The sequence below is a fragment of the Schistocerca nitens genome, chromosome 3 (assembly GCF_023898315.1).
Source record: "Schistocerca nitens isolate TAMUIC-IGC-003100 chromosome 3, iqSchNite1.1, whole genome shotgun sequence".
NCBI lineage: Eukaryota > Metazoa > Arthropoda > Insecta > Orthoptera > Acrididae > Schistocerca > Schistocerca nitens.
Window position 1 is genome coordinate 681,257,745 of NC_064616.1, and position 25,685 is coordinate 681,283,429.

Below are 25,685 nucleotides of genomic sequence, written 5' to 3' on the forward strand. Positions count from 1 at the left end.
TGTGTTTTAATTATTTTTTTTCCTGAATGTGACTGAAGCTCAAACATTAGGTTCCCATTCAGTGTCCTAAATATCTTTTAGATACCACACTCCATGACTGAGCGACACAATCGAAATTTACTGATAACAGAATTATCACTTCATGCAAATAAGATATATTCCGCACGAAATACGTAACTTACCCAGGTCTTCCGTATGATTATGCTACTAGATTTGTACATGTTCTACCTGGGCTTCTTAGGTTCCTTGTTTTATTTATATGTAAATGACAGCGTTTGTTTGAGGAATGTTTGCACATGGATAACTTGATAGCAATCATGTTGTTGCGTTTATAGTACTTGAAGAAACCGCTAATACCTGCCATTAACGCAACAAGGGTCGTCATGAACTAACGTCGTTGCATTTCACTCACTACTCAATATTCACAGGTGTAGTGGCAGGTGGTTGAGGGAAGTGGCGTGAAGCTGTTAAACGAAGTTGCTAATGTACAAGTAACAAACTATGTAATTTTTAAGTGAATTGTTCGGTACAGTGCGAAGAACTGAAAGGTTATGTCATATAAAACGTTTGAAAATGTAGTGATGCGGACATTTGGAGACACTGAATAAGGGTGAAAATGCCTCGAAAGAAGTGGAAAATGGGTTTCACCATCGTAACACTGTAAAAAATAGGTATGATTATTTTTGCAGCATGTACATGCATCGAAACACATAAGTAAATACGAGCTTCTCACGATAGTTATGTTGTGTTTTAGATGGCAACAGTTACATGCTTTAGAAAGTATCGCCACCGATGACTATCACCTGGTTTGATATCAATGGCTTTTAATTAACCGTGTATTGGCTTTGTGTTTACTTACGTATTTCATAGTGTATTTTCGTTTTATGTTGTTCACACGCGACTGAAACCACGATATGGTACCGGTGACTCCCACACTGTGGTGTGTCAACACTTGCTGTTTTTATCTAAGCGTAACTCGGTATTTGTGTTTACACTTCGTCATGTATTGACTTGCAAAGCAAGTAATTAATCAATGGACAAGAGTATTACTAACTTCATGAGATTATGGGGAAGGCGAGTGGAGATTAAAATGTATGGGTTGCCAAATGATGTTTTTGCTTTTTTTCCAGGTATATCGGAGCTTGCATAAAATTAGAGTTGAGGTGCGGAGACAGAAAACAGCCGTTATAGTTTTCCTTCGTTTCTTTGGATAGATCTGAGCGCAGTTACGTTGCATATTCTTTTTCCAGAGAAAGTGAAAAGTTCTGCTGGGGCTAAGTACTTTCTTATATCCACTTCTGAGCTTGATAACTAAATTTCATCCACACATCAACAATTGGCAACACACTACAGAGTTACATACGTCAAGGAATAGGTAAAGTGCCAGGATCTGCCAATTCTAGGCCAATGACACATCATATACTGGACAATTTTTGTCTGTTGACGTCAAAACTGAGTGAAATACATATTCATTCTTTAAATAGACGATCACCAGAAAGCAGGTGCAAGTAACTTTTCAAGGAAAATGTATTATTTTGAACTGTGCTACATATCAACATAAGTGATAGGCAATACTACCATTCCTCACAGACACCTCAGAAAAGCAATTGAGGTGACACGTTTGTCACCCCATATGGAAATATGGCTATTTGTATAGTAAAGGTAGGGGGAACACCTGAAATTATTTAGACTACCTACAGTGACAATAGTCCATATTTTATTCCTTTGCAGTGCTAGGATGAGAGTAGTGTAGCATGCATTGTGTCCCGCCAAGCAGAAGCTTTGTTATTTACTGCAATTATAATACTGATGTGTTTGAGAACTAGTTTTGGGAAAGGGGGTGGGGCACAAAAAAGTAACAAAACTGACAATCTTCACTAACATACTTTACAAAACAAATATGACCTGTCAAACCAAGTTATAGTTTAATTTCGCCAAATAAGTGATAAGCAGTGATTTAATTTTCGAAGAGCTTGAATATTATATAATTAAAACATCTATCAGCTGCATAATAGTTTAAGGAAACTTAGTACCTGTGATGTTGAGATTACTTTTGTGAATGTGGTACTTACCCCATTAATGCTGAAGTGACATTAGGAAATCAGTGTCCTTTTATCTGGCTTGTTACCACAACTGAAGTTAACTATAACTAACCTGGATCTTCATTAATGAATTTGTTTTAATTTTTTACAGGTGGTGTACGCTTCAGTTTGCGTAACTATGAGCAATGGACAAAGAGCGTTTGTGAAAACATGGATTTCAGGGATGTGCACCTACGAGTATTATATAGCTTTAATTATGAAACTAAGAGTGGTAGAAAAATATCAATTAATGAAGGGGAAAAGTTATTTTTGATTAGAAAAACCAATGCTGATTGGTGGCAGGTCATAAGAAATTCATCTGAAAGACCATTTTTTGTTCCTGCTTCATATGTTGAGGAAATAAAATATGATGAGAACAAGAAAGACAGCAGTAAGTCACTTGTATATACAAGTAAGAAAAAAGGTGTTGGTCCTCACACTGTTTCAGACAATGCTGGTGTACTTAATGATATGGATATGTTGGAAGCAACAGTCTCTGTGGCACACACTAAAAAAACATTTGATAAGCCAATGAGCTACAAACAACAAGCAGTCCACAATGAACTATCATCACTGAATAAAAGAATCAGTTCTGAAAAATGGAGGCTTTGGGCTGCAGAAGAACTTGTTTCAGAGCTGGCAAGCACTGCTTCATTACACTCAGTGGATAACACTACATACAGCAATGAAACATTTCAAAGAATGACTTCAGAGCAGCCTAATCTACAGACTGAGCTAGATAGCTTTTCAGATCCCTTATCTCTCACAGATAAGGGGAGTGGTTGTGATCATAAAGCAAACATACCTGCTGCTTCTTGCTCAGAGCAATTATCAGTTCCTAACAAGAAAGGGAGTATTCAGAGCTTTTGCAGTGCTACAAGTGGTGGAAAATTGCAAGCTGAATTGCTACGGGCAACTACTGAAAAAGCACTCTCAAATAAACTAATTTGTGACACTAAAAAATTTGAAGATAGTTGTAAATCAAAGAATGCTGAGAAACGTGTAGCCCTTTGTAAGACTGATAGCAAGGATATTGCAGTGATCCCAGAAAAACAGGCAGTTGCTCTGTTATCTAGTACAAAGAGTTCTAGGTCCTTGGGAGAAAAGTTATGTGGCAGCTGTGTAGAATTCGAAAATCATTCATACAACCCTGGAGATATTGTGGGAGGTTTCAAAGACCCTGATCAGTGCAGTGTGCATACTGACATGTTCAGTAAAATGAAAAGTAAGTTGAAATATTCTGCTAGTTTTAAAACAAAACGAGAGCTGCAGAAGCTTTCAGAAAAACGTGAGGGAAATTCTGTACTTTCTTCTTCATGGGACAAACTTGAGGCTGCTGGTCAATCGACTAATGACATTTTGACAAATGTTGATAATGGTATTAGTTCATCTGCAGGTAATCTGAAATGCTCTGTAGTTGAGAAAAAATCTTCAGTTAGTGAAGGAAGCCACAATTATTGTGCACCAATCCCAGACTTGCAGAATTCAGGGCAATGTAAGGCTGAAGAAAACTCTTTGCAACCTGTTAGTGAATGTGATTGGAATGCAAATTATACAGCAGTAGTGAAAGAAAAAGTGAGTACTGAGGAACGCCAAGAATGTGAGCGACAAGTGGACATTTTAACATCAGAGTCTCGTAGTGTGAGCAAAGACAGCAGTGATAGTGAACAATCCAAAGTGTTGGTGGACTCCTCAGGTGGAACTTTAAAGTCACAAAAGATATCAAGCAGTTGCGAGTCCATTGAAGATTGGAGGGAAGAGGATACAGTACTTGAACCTGTGAGTAAAAATAATCGGTTTTGTTCAGATTGTCCTAGAAACCTAAGAAATTTAATGATACATATTGCATGTCTAGCAGCACCCAACTAGTACGATCTCAAATTAAAACGATGAATGAAGTTTGAAATTACTCACAGCTGTGCGGACACTCTACATTTTCAGTATTTGTGGAGTGTTTAAACGATTGCAGATAATGGGAACGGTAATAATAGAGTAATTGCAGGGATTTTGTGCGCTCATCTTCTTTTTTTTTTTTTTGAACATATATATGAGGTGAGAAGCTGTTTCTGTTTTATGCTATTTATTTATTTGTTCCCAGGCCATTTTAACAACAGTATGAGACATATAAGACGTTTGCTACAAAAAGTATAGTTGCATGTAAGAGTTAAGAAAAAAGTAGCGGCATAAAAGTAAGAGGATGGAGCATGCACTACAGGGATGTTGAAATATAAGTCTGAACTGTCTTCTTTGAAGAAACCATCCTTACATTTGCCTCAGTGATCAGGGAAAACCACAGTAAAACCAAATCAGCATGTTTGGGCAGATATAAATCTCACTCACTGTATCTGCATTTCATAGCCAGGCATTGCTTCACCAAAAGTTGCTTCTTATACCAATTATTACTATTTGTTGAAATTTCAGTGGTAATCAACAGAACATTAGGTATTCCAGCACAATGAAACCACAGATATCACTTGACATTGGATTCAATCCACTATATCTTCCTCCATTGACAGGGCAAGTATGTGTTTAATAAAGTGTCTTCATTTGCAGTACTAGGTGTTTTGCTCATAAGAAATATCTTTGAGTTTATTTTTGAACCGGTCTAATCTGTGTGATTTTTCCCAAGTCTTAAAACTGTCCATTGCCACATCCAGGAATTAGTAACTGTTTCTCATGTAGGATGAAGTTTCCAAGTCTAAGTCTAATGCTATCAGTAATGACTACTCTGTTGGTGTGCACCTGCATGTACATCATTTTAATTCCATTTATAAACACATTGGCACAGTTTATATTCTAACTGCTCAGCGTTGTTTTTGAAGCTCATTAACTGTCACAGTGAAATGTGATCAGCACACATCATAATTTTGCCACCCTTTACCTACCATATTTAGGTCATTTGTGTAAAGAATGAAAATTTGTGGTTCAAGTGATGAATACTGAGATACTCTGTCCCTGACTTCAAGGAACTCAGAACCAGTATTGACAATATCACTATCCATTTTATGTATATTACCTTGGTGCACTGGTCTCTGTTTCACAAAAGATTCTATAAGGTCAGCTGATTTTCCTCTTATGCAATGCTGGCGTAGTTTCTGTACTGATGTATCATGACATATTTATTTTTATTTATTTATTAACCCAATGACCATTTGGCACATCAGTATAGGACATGTCAGATACATTACAGAACTAATATATATGTATATAAACATGTACAAATTAGGATACGATTAGGTGAGACTAGGGCAGGAAGGTGGCCATGGCCTGATTAATCAAGAAACCATGCCACGCATCACTTACAATGTTGTACCTATCTGTGAACTTTGAGGAGAGATTCTCAAGAAGAATTGTTCCTCTCAAATATGCTAAACCTGCAGTTAATATTTAAATAATTGGTTCAGTTATAAATCGTCTTCAGTGCTTGTGCAAAGTATTCTTCAATTTCTTTCAGGTCAGTTTGTTTCTGTACTGTTGTCTACTTTATGAAGTGAAGTGACATGTTTCAACACTGCCCGAAGTTACACTTTATCCATTTCTGCCAAACGTGACACCAGATCTCCCAACAATCTCTAGTGCATTACAGGTGTTTGAAAAGTCGAGGAAAACCATTAAAATTGTGGTTACAAGCAATCATGTTTGTTGACAAGCTTTACCTTGGATTGGTAAAAATGTACTTGATTTATCAGTCTATCTTTTTGCTGCAACACACAACTCCAGGAAAAATTTTTGTGCGATTTGGTCGTACATGACAGTTATTTTGTGTGTGTGAGACTGCGTGCTCTGTAATTTGTGGGTAATGAAGAAACTCATACAGGACAGTTGTTTCTTTCCACCATGGTGAGAAAATAGATAGGAATGGTATGGTATTTCAGGAGACATTGAAGTAGCACGTAGGCTGCTACACTGTGACATCTGTGCGCTGTTTTAATTGAGACTTGCCAGTGGGAAGTCTTATCATCCACTCCCAAAAATTGACCATGGCTACTCAGCCAGGCAACCACAGGTCAAGGGAGTGTCTGATTCCATCCATCCAATTTGAGTTGTGATGTGAGTGTGTGTGTGTGAGATGTTGTGGTGCAGTGTTTTTGAGTTGGGTCATGTTTGTAGATGGTGTGTTTTAGTATTTGGTGGCGTTTTCTTGTTGTAGATGTTCATATTTGAAGACCTTTGTGTTGTGTGGAATTTAGTTATTAGAATTTCTACAGTCATTCTGTGAAGCTATTGTTGGAAGATTGTGCTTTGTCGCCAGTGAGTTTCGTTGTTTTATTATTTTAGAGGCTTATTCGTTCATGGTTGTGTTAGGTATGATTAGTGTTGTGTGTTTCTTATGGATCAAAATGTTGTAGTGTTTTTTTTTTTTTTAGATGGATATGGCAGAAAAAATTATTAGTTGTCACTTGAAGTTGTGCTGGATTGTGATATGACAAAAACAATAAGTTTTTTTGCAGGATTTTGGCTTAATTATGACTACGTCAGGTTTTGTGTGTGCAATAAGATTATGAAGTTTATTAGAGTCCTGAATTCTTGGATCAGGAACCTGTGTATGTAGCAGTGTGTCTGATACAATATTTGGTGATCTATCCTACTTGGGAATTGGTTCGAGAGATGTAGGTTGGTCATCAGGGAGATGAGCATTCTTCAGGAACCACCTGAAGATGGCAGCATGTACATCTGCCAAAATATTGTGGAGAAATTACGACGCTACCTGGTCGGATACCCGAGAACTGTTCAAATTGGAAATACGCCGGGAAAACTTCAGATTGCACTATGAATGTAGTTTTCCTTTCCAAGAAGCCAACAATTGAAATCAAAGTATCATGGCCCAAGAAGAGCTTCATTTAATGCTTTGTCTCTAATCGAGACACTTCGAGCAATACTACAAAATTCTTCTCTGTATCGTAAATGTAGAAAACCCTCCACTACACAAACAAAAATCAGATTTTTTTGAAAGTAAAGCAATATGAAGTATTGTTGGGTTTGAAACAGGTGGACTCAATAAGATAAATAATGTTTAATTTCTTGATGGGACTAGTGGTTGGACGGATGAAGATAAATTTAAAATGATTGTCATGTTATTCAATGAATTCCTTCTGAAGGTAGCTGAAACATAAGGGGGAAAATGTACCATTGAAAGCTGGTCCATTAGAATTAAGAATGTAGTCATTGGGTGCTTCATCAGCACACATCAGATTTGATGAATCAACTATTTGAAGAGATGGCAGAAATCATCAAGTCACTGTAAAGCAGTAAATGGATGTGGTTATGATGGTATTTCATTAGTATTTTGCGCTTAGTTGATAATACCTCCACTGAATTACCTTATAGTTGGCAAGTCTACACCTGTTTCCAGGAAGACTGAAATAACCAGTAGTAACACACATTTATAAAAGAGGAGATCAGCAGGTGACATCTAATTATAGACCCAACCCCTTCCTCCCATGTTCTCATTTTTATTATTTCTCTGAGAAGTTAAAGACTAGATATTGTAGCACCTTTGTGGCAATATTTTAACAACAGCTCATTTCGACACCCGTAAAGGCTTCTATACAGAGAAAGCATTATACGAGGGCTATCCACAAAGTACATTACGTTTTGGAATTAAAAATAAATAAAGTACTGTAAAATTTTTTTGTAATATACAGATGAAAGCCACACTTAAATACTACTTTTCTACATAGTTGTGATTTAAATTAAGGCACTTATCGTAGCGATGGACGAGCTTGGAAATTCCTTCGTCGTAAAATTCGGCCGCCTGCGCCTTCAACCACGTGGTTACCTCTTCTTGAAGCTGTGCGTCGTCATCAAAACACTGCATAGCCAACTACTTCTTCATTGCCGGGAATAAGTGGAAGTCGTTCAGTGGCAGGTCGGGACTGTACGGCGGATGAGGAAACAACTCCCACTTCAAAGATTTGAGAACTTCACGAGTGGCATTTGCCGTGTGGGCCCGGACTTGTCGTGAATCAGCAAGATCTTTGAGCCCAACTTTCCCCTGCGCTTGTTTTGTATTGCTCTTCTGAGGTTGTGCAGAGTTTGGCAATACCTTTGAGAGTTTATTGTAGTGCCTCTTTCCAGGAAATCCACAAAAATAGTATTTCTACCGGGTTACTGATTAACCATGTGGTTGAAGGCGCAGGCGGCCGAATTTTACGACGAAGGAATTTCCAAGCTCATCCATCGCTACGATAAGTGCGTAATTTAAATGGCAACTATGTAGAAAAGTAGTATTTAAGTGTGGCTTTCATCTGTACATAATAAAAAAAATTTCCAATACTTTATTTATTTTTAATTCCAAAACGTAATGTGCTTTGTGGATAGCCCTCGTATGATCTCACCAGATCAGTTCAGATAGAACTACGCAAGAAAAATTGCCCTTTTTGCATTTGCTGTTATCTTTCCACAATCTTCAATTGTAGAGGTTGATGAAATGATTGGAAAAAGTAGAGTCACTTAGATTCTTAGATATTACTGTGGATAATGGGCTGAAATAGAATATTAATTCTGTCTGTAGGAAACTCAGCTCCGTATTATTCATAATGAAGCAGCCAATGCAATATGCAGGCAAACAGCTTCTGTACACAGATACCATATGTACACTGTGGAATGACAGTGTGAGGTAACTAACACTCAAACAAGAAAAAGTGTGTACATTACAAGAAAAGCAATTAACATAATTTTAAGGGTTTTTGAAACATGCTAAAATCTAGGCGTTAACTGTTACGGCTTTGTACATAAATAAAGTGATAATACACATCACAGAAGATAATGAAGAGTGAGGAGTAGATTTCAAATACACACATGAAGAATACCTCCACTGACTGACAATGCTTGAAAAAGGACTTCAGTACTCGGCTACCAATTTCCAAAGAAGTCTGCCACAATACCTGCATGATAGTATATATAATCCTAACTTTCCAAAGAATTTCTAAGACCATTTGGTGGAAAAGAATTTTACAGTAGAAAAGGGTGCTTATGTAGAAAAGGGTGCTTATTGCGTTTAATTTTATATATTCTCTATAATAATTGAGGTTATGTATTAGGGTCACCTAAAATAATGGACCACATTGTTTTACTTTAATCATTATTTATTGAACATAATGAGATGTACACACATATTCTACACATCCTATTTTTCTGTGTAATCTCCTTCCCGTGCATTGGCCTTCCTTCAGTGAGACAAAAGGTTATGTATGCCCTGTCAGCACCACTCCTCATTCTGGTCAAAATGGTGGACCAAGGTTTCATCATGTCACAGTCCAGGACAGGAAGGCTTCCACCTCAGCTTCAAAATGTTGTAGCAACTCAGAATAATCTCCCCCCCCCCCCCCCCCTGCCCCCCTTGAGATGTTCATGTTCCACTGTAAGACAGTGCGGAACCCATTGTGCACACACTTTTGAGTAGTCAACAGCATGGATGATTGCATCCACACACTCTTTGTTGATTGACAGCATCAGCGCCAACTGCCGAGTTGAGCATCGATCCTTGTGAATGAGAACAACAGCAAACTGTATCCTGTCTGGTGTTACAACGGTGGACAGTCTCCTCGCTCAGTGCAGATTGTGGGGTTCTGCTGAACCACCTTCTGATGGTCCCATCCTCTGTGCCCAGTGACTAACCATACTTCAACTGCAGGTGGTCTGTAAGCTACACACACAAATTTACGAATGATCCCAACATCTTTTCTTTCCCCTGCAGTGAGAAATTCAGTGATGTCACACTACTTGTAATGTATGAGGGGTTGCCAAAAATTTATTTTTTTAAAACTATATATTTTCAAATTGTTAACAAAACAACCTTATCCACTTCAAAATACTCTCCATTACAACTAATATATTTGTCACACCAGTGCTTCCAGTGTTTGAAACATGTTTTGTTGTCATCTTTAGAAATGACTGACAGCTCCTCCCTCGTTTTTCTCTTGGCTTCTTCAGTGTTGTCAAATATGTGTCCTTCCATTTGTGGAAATAAGAAAAAAAGTCTCCCAGAGCCAGGTCAGGTGAGTAAAGTGCGTGGGGCAGTGAAACCATGCCATTGTTAGCCAAAAACTGTCTAAAAGAGATGGGTGTATGTGCAGGGTGGTGTTGTGGTGGAAGAACCACTCTCCTGTCTGCCACAAATCGGATGTTTTCTGATGAACGCTGTTGTGCCATATTCTTAAAATTTCCAAATAAAATATTTGATTGCTGGTCTGACCTGGGGGAACACTCTCCGAATGAATGATGCCCTTGGCATCAGAAAAGCAAATCCAGAATGGGGATTGTCATCAGTTGACATGTCACCATTTTTAAATCGAACAAACCACTTGTAAACTTGAGTTTTTCACTTCACAGTCTGCGGCACTCAAGATTATCAGAGGCATCTTAAACACTCAGTACACAATGTAAACAAGGAAGAATCAGACTGTAATGGCGCCAGTGCGTAGATTAAGGTTCAGGCTTTCACGTAAAAATAAAATTATTGAGATTTTTTAGCATGTCTTTTTTAAATTTCAAAATGGTACTTTCTTAAAAAACACGCCTCGTAGTTGAGGACGTAGGTTGCAAGTGCTGCTCTGGGATGAAGAGGTTGGTACACGAGAGGAATTCATGGCAGACTGCATCAAACTAGGTAGAAGACTGATGACTCAAAAGTTTCGTTTCTCCAAAAAACTGCCGTTAAATTTTCTTTCTGATGTACTGTTATTTGCCATTTATATGATTCATTGACAACATGTTTTGTGAAAAGCACATTCTTGAAACCCATTTGTCTGGCTGAAGATTCCTCTTTGTGGAAACTGCAAACTGTAGAGTACAGCAGTTTCTCCAGAATTTGATAGAAAGGACTTAGTCAAACTAGTCAGTTAGCGCCAACATTGAATTGATAAAATATTTGTAATAGTATTACATATATGTACCTTTTTTGCTAACTATGCCAGCTTGGTCTTATAAAACCAAATAATTACTAAGTCTGTACTATTGTGTATCATTTGGTCAGTTCCTCAAATTAAATCATCCTGTTTATTGACAACATTCCTTTTTCCTTTAAAAGTATTTCTGATTTTGTTTTTATTTCTTCATTAGCGTTATTAACTCTGGTAGCATATAGAGACAACAGAACACTACATCTCAAATAGCAAAAGTGCTGAGCATCAGTCAGGCATGTGAAAACCACACTGATAGGACTGAAATTGTCAGCTTTTGGAGATTTAATAATTAGAGAGAGCGCCCCCCCCCCCCCCCCACACACACACACACACATACACACACAGAACTGAAGCTTCATTCACAAGCTATTTTTAATGTCAAGTATCGTGTTGAAACAGATTATTTCTGCATATATGCATATATTCATATCAGTCACAACACAAGAGTATAATATGTTTTAGACATTAGGTATTATAATTTAATTTTCATGGACCCAAGACATAAGAATTTGTAATTTAAAATTTTCCTCATTATAATTATTTTGTTTTTTTCCAAATCCTGCTATGGCGTGATGTACTCAGTGCATCCCCCACCTCCTCTCTCTCTCTCTCTCTCTCTCTCTCTCTCTCTCTCTCTCTCTTGTGTGTGTGCGCCTGCCATTTACTTTACCTGCGGCTCAGACTTTGTGATCAGTTCATATCGCTACTAGTTATTACTTCCAGATATTTGTATGCCATGAAAAGGTCATTAATGTATATGATGAACAGCACTGGTTGTGATGCACAACAGATATTACTTCAGTTTCTCTTTGATTCACTGTCCAAGATAATGTTCTGCAGTGTGCCTGCCTGGAAATGTTCGATCTAGTCAGAAATCTGGTTATACATCGCATAGGGATATACTTTCTGTAGATGTTGAAGTGTTAAATCAAAAGCTTCTCGAAAGTCTAGACACACTGCCTCAGTTGGTTTTCTGTATCCATGGGACTGAGGATATCATGTATGAAGAGCTTGAGTTTACTTTTACACAGCTGATGTTTTTAGAGCTCTTGCTGGTATCCATTGATAAGGTTATTTTGCTCCAGGTAGGTCATAATGTTGGAATTTAGACTAAATTTTAGTATTTTGCTACAGGTACACTGCTGTCCATTAAAACTGAAGCACCATGAAGGTGTTGTCAATCTCAAATATCAAATTGGCATGAGGTGTACTAGATGCTTGAACATACAAATGATTAGAATTTCAGCACAACTACACAAACTAGGTTGGGCTAATGCTATCTACATTCTCTGTATATAGAAAGATTAGGCAGCAGTTTTACTCCTCAGAAATCACATTTGAATGTTGGATGTTTTTGAGAAGATACTGATATGCCTTTTGCAAGGAGAGAGAGATCTACCAGAATGTGTCAGAATGTGACTGTTGCAGTATTGTGGTCGATGGAGACTGGTTTAGTGTTCTGCAGTATTGTTGCTCACAGTCAGGATTGCTCAACTGTCATATGCATTTGGAATCAGTGGGCCCAGAGAGGCCATTGAACACCATGCAGGATATCGAGAGCACCATGTGACTAGTACACTGGAGGACAAAGTATATTCTTCAGTTCGGTGTGCAAAATCGTACAGCCATGTCAATGCAGGGGAGTCTTTGTTGCAGCTACAGAGCACAGCAGAGCATTATCATGAAGAAGTACAATGCATGATGACAGCATTACTCATCAATAAAATATCGGTTGGCAAGCTGCGTCACATTGAATGAAACACATGAGCTTTCGGTTTTCTGCTTATTTAAATGCAATAACAGCATCTGGAACATTCCAGAGAGATTCCAGACGTGGATATTGCATTTTTATGTGAGAATAATGTGGCAGCCCCAGCAGTCTGTGATTTTTAACTCCTGATGACGATTTAAAAGACAACTGTTGAAAGCTCGAGTGTTTTAGCCAAATTGCCGCAGCTTGTAAACAGAGAAGATTTTATTGAAGGATGCCTCTGTGAAAGACTCAGAGGAAAAATTCCTTTTAGTTTGTTCTGAAGTGCCCATTGTAGATGATTTTCTAGAATCGCCTGATCCACTTGCTGAACAAAATCAGTGGCTGACACTCATTTCCTTCTTTGATTGCTTGTATCATGAATGTCTGTACACCCAGCTTCAAAGTTTCAGCAGCATCGTGGAACTTTGCTATCGTGCAATACAGTTACGTTATGTGGGCCTCGTGAAAGCAGGTGGCATCACTCGGCATAAAGAAATCGAATGAGAGCACGCTCATCACGCTTAGCGGGAGACTCTTTTGTTCTAGTCATCATTTTGTGCTCACTGGGCACTTAGAACTGACAAGTGTGATGTGACATGGCCGTTGGGCATATTAGAGACACTGAGCAGCAAATCTGTGCAGACCTTCATTGGACCATCACCTTAAGTCAGCAGCAAGACAGATATCCCCATGAGCAATGTCTGGAGAACCACAGACTGTCAGCATGGGGACCATTGTTGTGGCTTCCTATGACAAGCACCGAGAGAGGCACACTGGCAGTGGTGTGCACATGACAACACTGGACACAGGTGTGTGACAGTGTTACTTTTGAAGAGAGTCCTGATTCTGTATGCAGCACACAATAAATGTAACTGTATATGGAGGGTCTGATGAGAACGAGCATTACCAGACTGTTTGTCATCATCCTAAGGGCTCACAATCTGATGTGGTTGTATAGGGTGGCACTGGGTACAGAATACAATCACCTGTGGTTCGCATAGCTGATAATTTGGACAGCAGTCTGTACAGTTCTGAATTGAGGCTGGTGGCTGCACACTGTATTTGAAATCTGCGTGACGCCTTTCAACGAGGTAATGCAGGGACGCATGTTGCCTGTGCTATCGTGACCTATCTGGAACATTGTTAAGATCTTTCACCCATCGAAAACATTTGCTCATAGGTTGCAGTGAGACCAGTGGGTCACCATATATCAGCCACTATGATCGATGAACACCGGTATAGAGTTGAAACAGCATAGAATAGTGTTCCTGTATTTGTCTCTGAGCTTAGTTTGACACTGCCAAACTGGGTTTGAGACATTGTTACTGCCCAAGGTGACATCTTTGTGTGCTAAATTTTTCACCTTTTGTTCCACCTACAAATTTAATCATGTTTCCTTCCTACTATGCTGTGTACTTAAAAATAAGTAAAATTTCGTTATTTGCTATCCTCCTTCATGTTAAAATTTCAGTGATCAGGTGTGTAAATGTGATATACAACAGTAGTTCTATAGATCAGTTGTATTTACTTTTTTATGAATGGCTATGATGTATGCTCTTTTTCCAGTCAGAGTGAACATATCTTTACCTTACTTGTTGACTGCCGCATGCTTAGTGAGGAATGTTTCACCACCAGGCCCCTGCCCGGGGACTGGGTGTGTGTGTTGTCCTCGTCATTTCATCACCATCATCATCATTTGTGACAGTGGTCTATTGGACTGTGTAAAAAATTGGATTGTGTAAAAATTGGGACTTTTATGGGTGCTGATGACTGCGCAGTTAAGCGCCCCACAAACCAAATATCACTAGGCCCCTAGCGTTACACTTGAGGCACTGCTGTATGCACCAGCAGCCACACGGTGTAAGGTGTGCGGTTCTGCTGTGGCTGCCGGCGGCCACATGGCTGGCAACATGTTAAAGGAGTTGCAGTAAATTGTTGTTGAGAGCAGAGCTAATTCTCTTGCATATTCCGCATATGACACTCAGTCATCCCCCAAGGCCTCATTATATATTACCAATATAAGGTGTTCTTCAAAACCAGTGGCACTGATTATGTCACTCGTCATAGCAGCAGTACAGTTATTGATTAATGATAGCATTCCTTGATCTTCCTTTGTGATGGAATGTTTGAGGACAAAATTCAAATTCTTCCTTGTACTTTTGCTATTTTCTGTTTTGGTTTTTGTCTTGTCTACAAGTGTCTGGACACTGACTTCACTGTCAGTGACATTCATAACATATGGCACAAATTTTGTGGAGTTTTTACGGTACTTATTCATAACATTACACTTTCTGGTAACTAAGTGTGTTGTAGTTATCGCTTTTCTGTCAGTGAACTTTTGCTTTGTTTTTCACCCATTGTGCAGCGGGGTGCTTTTTCTGAAGAATAAAACAAAAATACAAACAAACCATCTGAACAGGCCTTGAAGGCCCAAAAGTACCAGCTGGCTGCCATGTCATCCTCACCCCTTAGGCGTCACCGGGTGCAGATGTGGAGGGGCATGTGGTCAGCACACCGCTCTCCGGGCCATTGTCAGTTTTTGTGACCGGTGTCGTTACTTCTCAGCCAAGAAAGTCTATTATTGGCCTCACAAGGGCTGAGTGCACCCTGCTTGCCAACAGCACTTGGCAGCCTCGGATGGTAACCCATGTAGCCAAGGCCGACAGCACGTTAATTTGGCGATCAGATTGGAACCCTGACTGTGGCAGGGTCATTGGCTTTTTCTTGAGAAGCTTGTTGACATTATCTGTATACCATATTTAATTATTCTGCTGGATATATACTTTTCTAGAGCTCTGTAGAGTGTCTATTCGAACTTGAACTATAATTTCTCCATGTGCTCACTGACTGAATCTAGTTTTTCTAGCTAGTGTCTCAGAAATTAGATGACCTCTTTATCCATTTTACTGAACATGGGAAGTTTTGTGCTTGCTTTTCCAGCAGTTAGTGGGCCTGAGAGTCCTTTGTTGTTACAACTGAATCATAGTCACTGATTTCAGTCTCTCATGTGAACATACCCAAAGACGTGTGGTCTGCTTGTTACTACCAAGTCTATTTCCATGATGGGTAAGGTGCCAAACCACTTGTGTTAGATCATTTTCAGAGACAGCTTTTATAACTGTGTTGCAGGGAGTATCCTCTCATCCACCACATATGAAGTGGTAATTTTTCCAGCTGATTGTGGGATGATTGGTGTCAACTATTATAGTGCAACTTAAAAAAATAAATGCTAAGCCACAGGTTTTCACTGTAGTTACGTATGTGGTGGAGTCTTCTTGCCATTAGAAGGATCAGACTAGAACTTTTATCCCATTTGTGACTTGAAACCATTTTACGTGCAGATTCTTTCTACTTTGGCTTATGTGAGATTCTTGTCTTCTACTACAAGTACACAGCCACATATTCCATGGAGCCTGTTTTTCAACACTTGGACTTGACTTGGAGAAGTCACTACTGTCAATTTCCAATCTTGGTTCCAATTATGATATGCCTCTCACAGCTTTGCAATAATCATTAAAACTCTAGCACTTTTTTGCAAATACTTTTACAATTTTTATCACTAACATCGTGTTAGTCTCATCTATATGGGACATTTCTTCATGCCTATTATTAGTATTTTGAGGCTTTCTGCAGCAGTGTTTATGCTGATCAGATGGAGAATATGACTTCCACACAAGGCTACGCTGACAGTTGCCTATTGTGTATAATACCCGCCCGTGCCCCCGACTCCCCTCTCCCCCCACTTCCCAGAGGTTTGTGGTTCTTTTGTCAGTTTGTGTGTGGTCCTCACTGGGTGCCAAGCTATTGCACCCCATTGTTCTTTCCCGGGCTGCATTTTCTTCCCCGTGCCCCTCCCTCCCCTCCCCCCTTCCTCCTTCCTTGCTGCCCTCTCAACTCCCTCTCTCTGTGTTCTTACTTATGCCGACATGGCTGTCCACCTAGTTTCCTGTATTCCTTGTGGTTTTGTTTCCCTTGCCTTTTCTCTTTCTCCTTTTTGGTGTTTTTGGTCCCACTTTGGGGTTTTACCTCAACTTCTAAATTTTCTGTCTGTAATGTGAGCCATTTGGGGTAGAACACCTTCTCTGGCATGTACGGTGTGGATTCCTCTCTCCTCCCTTCCTTCCCCACTTCCTTTCCTGCCATAGTTCCCCTCCACCTCGTTCGCTCAGCAGCACGTATAGCCAGTCCATGTGGTGGGACTGTTATGTACCTATCTGGACAAGCCCCTGACAACACAAGAATCACACTTCCAATACCTAAACTGTTGCCTCCCTGTGTAGGCCTAGGAGTGGTTGCTTGTCATTCCAGAGCATCGCAATTCCCAGCAATGGTCTCTGTGCCAGACGGCCCTTTCTGTATCTGGGTGGTGCCTGTGTGGGGAGAGCTCCTGATCGGAGTGGGTGGTATCAGCCAGATGCTTTGCATATAAAGCATATCAAGCTTCAGAAATTTGGCCATTCTCCTATGGCCATCTCTTCAAGTAATAACGGAATACTGCTTCTTATGACGTGGCCTTCCCTTCACTGGCTACACCCTAGGAGGGGGGCCAGGCTCGTCAGCTTGGTGTGAAAAACTTTCCCCGCTACCTGGTCTGTACGAGGGTGGGTGGGGCACATTCACTGCCACAAAACCGCTATTTTATGTGGAAAAATATTGGAGTCAAGTTTGTTCTGTTAAAACAACAAATTATTTGCACCTTGCTTTTTACTTGTCCTAAGGGTCACATTATTGACAGTCTCATAATCTCAGCACTATTCGTGAATTTGGATGGTCAGATGAGGAACTGAACTGCATTCCACTTAAATGCACATCTACACGGGGTACTCAAGGTTTTATTACTTTGAACAAAATGAGTCTGCAGCCATGAATCTTGATGATAGTGTTAACCCTTTTTTACATATTCACCATTAAGTGTAGTGTATTTTTCCAAGCAGTGGATGAGTTGGTAGAGACCTTGGTTTTAGAAATCTGCATGTTTTGCATGTTCAGGAAATGTTGCAGCTAAAAACCATCTATTTGTCATTCTGGAAATCCCTGTGACACAATGGTCTCTTCAACCAAGGAAAGAGGTAGTAGTCAGTGAGTGCCATGTCAGGAGAATAAGGAGGGATGGGGAGGGGTTAGGCAAAAGAAGCAACATATGTGATTGTGCAGAATGAATTGGGGCATTCTTATGGATAAAAGATCCCCCTTAGACAGCCGCATATAACTACATTAGGAGATTTCAGCAGTGTGTTCCTGTTATGGTTAGCCCCTTATGGGAACCTAAATGTTAGCACCACTCGACGACAGTCTCAAAAAACACTCAGCATCACCTTACCTGATGAGGGTTTGGTGTATGCCCTTTTCGATTGTGGTGAATCCACAAGTTTCCAATGCTTGCTTTGCTCCTTTTTTTTGAAGTCATATGTACTTGGTGATTGCTCAGTGTAAGAAGTCACCTATGGGCATTTTGGATGGGCGTGAGCAGTTGCAGTTCTTCACGTTAAAAATGTCATGCGAGATGTTGAAAACTGATCTGTGACTGAGTTTCCCCTTTTTCACTATTCCTTCTTCTGTGATATAAATATCTTCAAGCAGCAAGGCCTCCATTTATCTTGAGATTCTTCACAGAGAGATGATCTGCCAAATTGTTCACTGCCATTCAGACTTGATTTGACACACTGGAAGTGTCTGCATCATCCAACTACTTTGTTATATGATGGTACATTGTTGCCATACTCCACCACCAATTCAGCATCAATTGTTGCAGAAAACTAATTACTCTACAATACCCCACTTCCTCAGTGGGATGAACTATTTTCTTGTGGTTCCTCTAGCAGTGTGCTATGGTTCTGTGGCAGGACTGCAGCTGTATATCTGCAAACAAATAAAAAAATACATAATATTTTTTCGATGTGGTAATTGAAGCTTTGTCCACTCCCCTTGTAGTGTCTTACCACTAACCACCGCACTCCATTCCTGTCCCTTAAAGGATGTTTCCAGGATGAATGAACAACAGAGCAAAATGGGCAGTTTTACAGCCAATTGGCTGTTTTTCAACATCAAGACAGGTTCCAGGCCCCAGGCCGAGACTGACTGAAAGAATCAGAAGGAATTGTAATTCTTAATGATGTGGTATCTTATAAAGCACTTACTCAACCAAATCTTGAATGTTGCCCATCAGTCCTGGGCTACCACAGAGTTGAATTAATGAATTTGATGGAGAAGTTCAGAGAAAAATTGCAGTTTTAATCAAGAGTTGATTTAGTCTGCATAACTGAGATACTCTACCAACTCCAACCCAGCTGGCAGTCAGTACAAGAGAGAATTCACCAGTAAGAAGTTTACAGTACAAATTTGGGGAGCACACATTTCAAGAAGAGGGTTCCGAGAGGGGTAACAATGGACCTGGACTGTCAACTGTTCCATTAGCTGTTCACAAGTATGGGTAGCCATCAGGAACATTTAATACAGTAGACCACTGCTATCTCCAAAGGACAACTAGCAGACCTCAGTGGTTGCAAAGGAGCTTTTCAAGGAAGAACCTTGGAGTCAGCCACACGGAAACTCACTCACTTCGTCTATTTTGTGGATGATACTTTTGTGATTGTCACATGGAAGGGGCAAACTTAACGACTGCTCACACACCTCAACTCCAGACAGTCTATCATCAGAATTACAGTGGAGCTAGAGGCTGATACCCTCTGGGGGCTCACGACTCTTTTGTGATTACATGCTAGGCTACCATGGGGCCCAGCCATTGCAGCGCAGCTCCTCGTTCTGTGCTGCAAGCCTGTGCTTCCACTATCCCTGTTCCCTTCTGCCTGTCCATCAGATGGTCTTTCTGTTGCAGACCCTGCTTGGACCTGGTACATGATTTAGGATCTTATGTTCTATCTCGGATGGTTGCAGCAGTAATACATAACTAGATAGCAGGAGACAGACCAGGGTAGCTGGGCACACTATAGAATATCAATAGACAATGCTACAATCAAACATATTTACTGATCTTTTTGGAAGTAGTCATGTAGAACATAAAAGCATTTCCAATCTTTGCATGAAGTCTTTTGTCAACTCAACAGTAAGTTATCTTTCTAGCTGCACTGGTTCTCACAGACGTAATTAACTATGACATAGGCAGCCGCTGGTCCTGTAGAGCTGAGCTATTGAACTGAGAAGATGATCTGCACTGATGAACTGGCCCCTGAGCACTGTTGTTGACGTCCTTTTGCCAGCGCTGGAGACGGCACTGGTGTTACATAGTCTTCCTGGAAAGGGCAGGAGCGGCACCTGACTTGTGTATACTGCCACCCTGGCAACACTGCTCGGGGCCTGCAGATACTGACATTTGCATTGATGGGCTTTTGACAGCCAGCACACAAGTGATGTCATAGGATGACAGTATGCCTTAGTTTTCCATTTCACGTCCGGCACACTCTACACATTTTCATTAATAAATACAGTAATGTATACATGGTTCCCATTGTTGGGTTTGAGCTTCCACCACTTTTCCAAATTTTTGAGACATGCCCAGTATGGTGTCTGTTCCACCTTTGTGCTTTTCCACCTTAGCACCGTTCCTTTCCATTATGGCAATACACACAAAACTCAGCACGGCAGCCATCCCATTGTTGGGGGATTGTCATGTATCTGCACAGTGGTAGACCATGCAGGTATCACACTGTTGGTGCCTGTGCTGAAACCTGCCCACGTATGCCAAGGATTATGTGCACATCATGGCTGGGGGGCAGGGACTCTGAGCAATGGGTTACTAGCGAGGTAGCCATTACTGACGTAGTGCCCATGGGGAGAGCCCCAATTGGAGTTGGTGGCACCATGGCAGTTGACTTGCATATGAAGTGGATGAAGCTTTCTTCTGCTGATGATCATACGGCCCCATCAGTCACTTTAGAAGGAAGGAACTAGTTCAGTGCAGAGAGATATGGTCACAAAATGTTTCCTTCCATGGTTATGTCATCGGAGGAACTTAGGGCTAAGCAACAAGCAGATAAATACTCCACCCCCCCCCCCCCCCCCAATACCTGGTTTGTACAAGGACAGACATGAATTATTTTTTGGCCAAAAAGCCTCTGTTCTTTGTAGAGGCTATAGAGGACAAGTTTGGGGGAGTTACAGCCATCTCCAAAGTGAATAGTGGGCCAATTTAGATTAAAACAGCATTATCTGCCTAGTCATGGGTATTGCTTGCTTGTAACAAGCTGGATAGCAGTCTGGAGACTATCACTCTCCATGACAGTCTAGATAAGGTTCAAGACATCATTTTCCACCTCTTACTGTGTGATGATGAGCTATACACCGACTTGGAGCAACATGGTGTACACTCTATCTGCCCTCCCCAGGGGGCTTACCAGTCTTTGGCAGGTTTGTGCTTGTCTATATGAGGCCCCAGCCATTGCATCTTTTCCCTTCTGTGTTGCATGTCTGTCCATTTGCTTTTCTTTTTCATCCCCTTGGAGAACATGTCTGGGTTTTTATTGGGAATGTTCTGCTTTGTCTGTTGCTGACATAAGAACAGTCTCACCACTGTTTTTCATTCCCTTTTCCTTTCTTTGTTTCTCTTCTCCTCTCATTCCTCTGCTTCAGTGTTTGAGGTTCCTCTTTTTCTTCTTCCTCCCTGTGAGCTCCTAAAGGCCAACCCACACACACGTGTGATGCATAACAGGTGACTGAGTAACATGTAATTTCCAGTCCCAGGTTGACAGGTAGGGTTCGCACGTCCCCCCTGGTACACACCAGACCCAGGGGTGATTGCCTGTGCTGCTATCTTCCCAAATTGCCGATTCGTCCCTTTGTCAGGTGTTCAGGAGGTGTGAACAATCGCCTAAGGCAGGTGTGCCCCCTTGTGAAGGGGGCCCCCAGTTGGTAGGAGCTTGCCATCAGAGACGCTGGCAATCATGGGGGATTTTCTTGCAATGCGCCAGTCATCTTCACAATCAACGTCTACGAAACATAAATGGACTGAGGGTAGCAATTGAACGATCCTTCCAGCTGCACCACAGTTCCTCGTAGTCTCACGTATTGAAGACGGTCAGTCCTTCACAACGGTTAATCTGTTTATTATTCAGAAAGGCGTTGATGCATTGCAGGCCCTGTGAAATCCTGCTCTCGTTTATGGAAGGGCACTTTGCTTTTGGAGACTGCTTCTCATTCTCAAGCACAACAAATCCTTGCCACCTCGCTTCTTCACGGCTATACTGTTCGTGTCGAGGCCCATAGAACTATGAATTCTTCCCATGATATTTACACTAGGCTGTACAATGGTCTGACTGAGGCCAAAATCTGATCTTACTCTCTGATCAGGGTGTCATTGCCGACCATCAGGTGATGGAAAAGGTAAATTCCTCCTTAGTGCCCACCTGCACTCTTTTTTCTCACCTTTGATAGAGTGCTGCTTGCGTGCAAGGTCAAAGCAGGCTATAAAAATATCACAGTCTGACCGTACATTCTGAACCCGATGTGCTGCTACGAATGCCATCATTTCAACTACACTAGAATGTCTTGTCGACAGCCAGCAAAATATGTAACCTTTAGTAGGGATGCACATGAGGGTGATTGTCCGCCTCCTTCTCCCCACTGTATCAACTGCAATGGCGGCCGTGCTGCCTCCTCTCGGGATTGTCCCATATCTTGATGAGTGAGCTGTCCAGGAGATCCAACTAAAGGAAAAAGTGCCTTACCCAATCGCTCAAAAGTTATTGGCTAGTCGCAAATCCTGCTTTCTCCCGCGTCGCACTTAAAGTTCTGTTCTTGTTACCGCTCGCTCCATGAAGGATATGGCCATGCAGACATGTGACCTCAAATTCAGCTCTGAGGTTGTGACATTACCCAGTGTCAAGGTAGCATCGACATCCCTCCATCCAGCTGTGCAGTAAGCCATGAAACTCTCACGTCAAGGAGCGAAGCCACCAGCTACACAATCGGTAGGGCGGAAAGTACAGGTGGAGTACTCCCGTGTAGACTTCCTACGTCCCTCCAGCCAAAACAACACCTGAGTCTTCCTGTGCTAACCTGAAAGGCTCGAAGAAGTCCAGTGAAGGCAAACGGTCTTCTCCTTCACTGTCTCGAAGATCCTCATCGACGGTGTTGCCACATGATACCCTCCGTGCCGCCGGTGCGCATCATCAACCGTTTTTCTGCATTGGACTCCACAGACTGACAGCACAAGCAAGCTAATGCTTCTGCGGACCTCAGGGACCAGGATCCTCCTGTTTCTGTGCCCTGTAACAGAGAGTCTTCCCAGGCTGGCACTCGGCAGCTGCCGAGGTGACACCCCTTCAGTTCTTCCTCATAATGACTCTCCTCCAATGGAACGTTCATGACCTTTGACCCCACAAATAGGATTTACAGCTGCTTTTAGCATTGTAACGTCCCCTTGTACTCTGTCTTCAGGAAACAAAATTGCGTCCTCACGACCGCACTGAGCTTTTGCATTTCTTCCCAGTTTGTTTTGACCTTCCCTGTGAGGTCGGCATTCCATCTCACAGAGGCATCATGCTGCTCATATGGGATGATGTTCAAAGTCAACCCATCTCCCTGACTACCCATATTCAGGCTGTTGCAACTCGCCTTTTCCTTCTTCACCTGACTTTTTCCCTCTGTACCATCCCTCTGTCATATGATATCACCAGAGCAGACTTCCTCCAGCCCATTGGGTGGCTACCTTCCCCATTACTGCTACTCGGTGACTTTAAAGGGCATCATCCCCTTTGGGGTTCTCCCAGAACCTGTCAGAGCGGTGCCCTCTTGGCTGATCTTCTTAATCAGCTCAATCTCTTCTGCTTTAACACTAGAGCACCCACATTTCTTTCCAACTCCTTGCACACCTATTCCCATTTGGACCTATCCTTCTGCACTGCCTAGGTTTCCCATCATCTTGAATGGTCCATTCTTTCTGACACACACTCGAGCAACCATTTCCCATGTGCTATCCATTTGCTGACTCCTACCCTATATGGGTGCACACCCAAATGGCAGCTTGCTAAGGCTGACTAGCGGCTTTACTCCTCCCTAGCGACCTTCGAAGAACAATATTTCCCCAGTTGTGATGTGCAGGTGGAATATCTCACAAATGTTATCCTTACTGCTGCAGAACATTCTATTCCTCGCACTTCCTCTTTACCACCCCATGTCCCAGTCCCTTGGTGAACTGAGGCATGCAGTGACACAGTTCGCGTGCGGAGATGTGCTCTCCATGTTTTTAACCTTCATTCTACGATGACACACTGCATTCATTATAAACAGGTGCATGCAAAGTGTCGTCACATTATTCGGGATAGCAAAAAAGCTAGCTGGATTTCATTCACTAGTTCTTTTAACAGTTCCACACCTTCCTTTGTCATTTGAGCAATCCTCCGACCCATTCGCCAATATCTGGCCTGACAGTAGCAGACAATGTCATCGTGGACACTATTGCTACCTCCAACATCTTGGCCACCATTTTGCAGAAATTTTGAGCTCTTCCCACTATCACCCTTCCTTCCTTCGTTGGAAACAAGTGGAGGAGGCTTGGGTGGTACCCTTATTGTGGTGTCACCGCTAGACACCACACTTGCTAGGTGGTAACTTAAATCGGCCGCGGTCCTGTAGTACATGTCGGACCCGCGTGTCGCCACTGTGTATTCGCAAACGTAGCGCCACCACAGGGCAGGTGACAAGACACGGACATGACCTCGCCCCAGTTGTACGGACGACATAGCTTGCGACAAGACGTATCACGTCTTCCTCTCATTTGCCGAGAGACAGATTAAATAGCCTTCAGCTAGTCCATCGCTACTACCTAGCAAGGCGCCATGTGTATCATTGCTAATTGCTTACTACTATGCAAGAGATGTATTTCAACAAGAAGAACATTATTAAAAGTTAAGTAGATGACAATCTCTCTTCTTTTCTTTATAGTTTTCATCCAGTCTCCTGTTTCAGAATTTACGCCCGTCTGCGTTAGTTTCGCGTGCACCTAGCCACTCATTGTGTCGAGACCTTAGGGAATCGACACAACACTTATCTTCTCAGAATCGTCAGTGCTACAATGCCGGCTTTACTATGAAGGAGCTAGATCATGCTCTCAGTTCATCTCGATCCTCTGCCCCAGGACCAGACGATGTCCATATTCAGATGATGCAGCACCTTTCTCTTGCGGGCAAGCACTTTCTGCTTAATACGTACAAGCGCATCTGGGCAGAGGGCACATATCCTGGACATCAGTGTGAAGCCACTGCCATACCCATACCTAAAAGCCTTCCTTCTAACTACTGCCCCATCTCTCCCACCAGCTGTGTTTGCAAGGTGATGGAACATATGATTCATGCCCGGCTGGTATGGTGGCTCAAGTCTCGCAATTTACTAATGGCTGCACAGTGTGGATTTTGAGCGCGGTGTTCTGCAGGTGACCATCTCATTACTTTGTCCATCCATGTCATGAATGGTTTTCTGCAGAAATCCCAGACTGTAGCCATGTTTTTCGATTTGGAGAAGGCCTACAACACCTGTTGGAGAACTGGTATCCTCCGTACTCTTTACATGTGAGGCTTCCGTGGCCACCTGCCCGGTTTCCTTCAAGAATTTTTAAAAGACCTGGTGTTCAAGGTGCGTATGGGTTCTGCCTTGTCAGACACCTGTACCTAGGAAACCGGTGTGCCTCAGTGTTCCGTCCTGAGCATTGTCCTACTTTCTATTGCCATTAACCCTGTAATGGCCTGTCTCCCGCTGGGCACCTCTGCTTCCCTTTTTGTTGACGATTTTGCCATCTGTTGCAGTTCTCCATAGACCATGGACCTGTCTCACTAAGTGACGTCTTCAGCGATGTCTTGATCGTCTTTACTCCTGGAGCATCGACAGTGGCTTTCATTTTTCCACTGACAAAACTGTCTGTATGAATTTCTGGTGGCTCTTGGTCCTCCCATTTGTCTTAGCTGGCAGCCCGCTGTGTGCGGTCCCTCAATGTCC

At 41.7% G+C, this 25,685-nt stretch overlaps 1 protein-coding gene across 1 annotated transcript in view; it reads left to right on the forward strand.

Moving 5' to 3' along the window:
* The first annotated feature begins 275 nt into the window (after nucleotides 1-275).
* The window catches only part of LOC126248639 (rho GTPase-activating protein 12-like), a 228,941-nt gene continuing 203,531 nt past the window's right edge, over nucleotides 276-25,685 (forward strand). Inside the window, exons 1-2 of the mRNA XM_049949822.1 lie at nucleotides 276-671; nucleotides 2,194-3,860. Coding sequence (XP_049805779.1) covers nucleotides 2,253-3,860 — 1,608 coding nt within the window. The 5' untranslated portion in view covers nucleotides 276-671; nucleotides 2,194-2,252. The remainder of the gene's footprint in view (nucleotides 672-2,193; nucleotides 3,861-25,685) is intronic.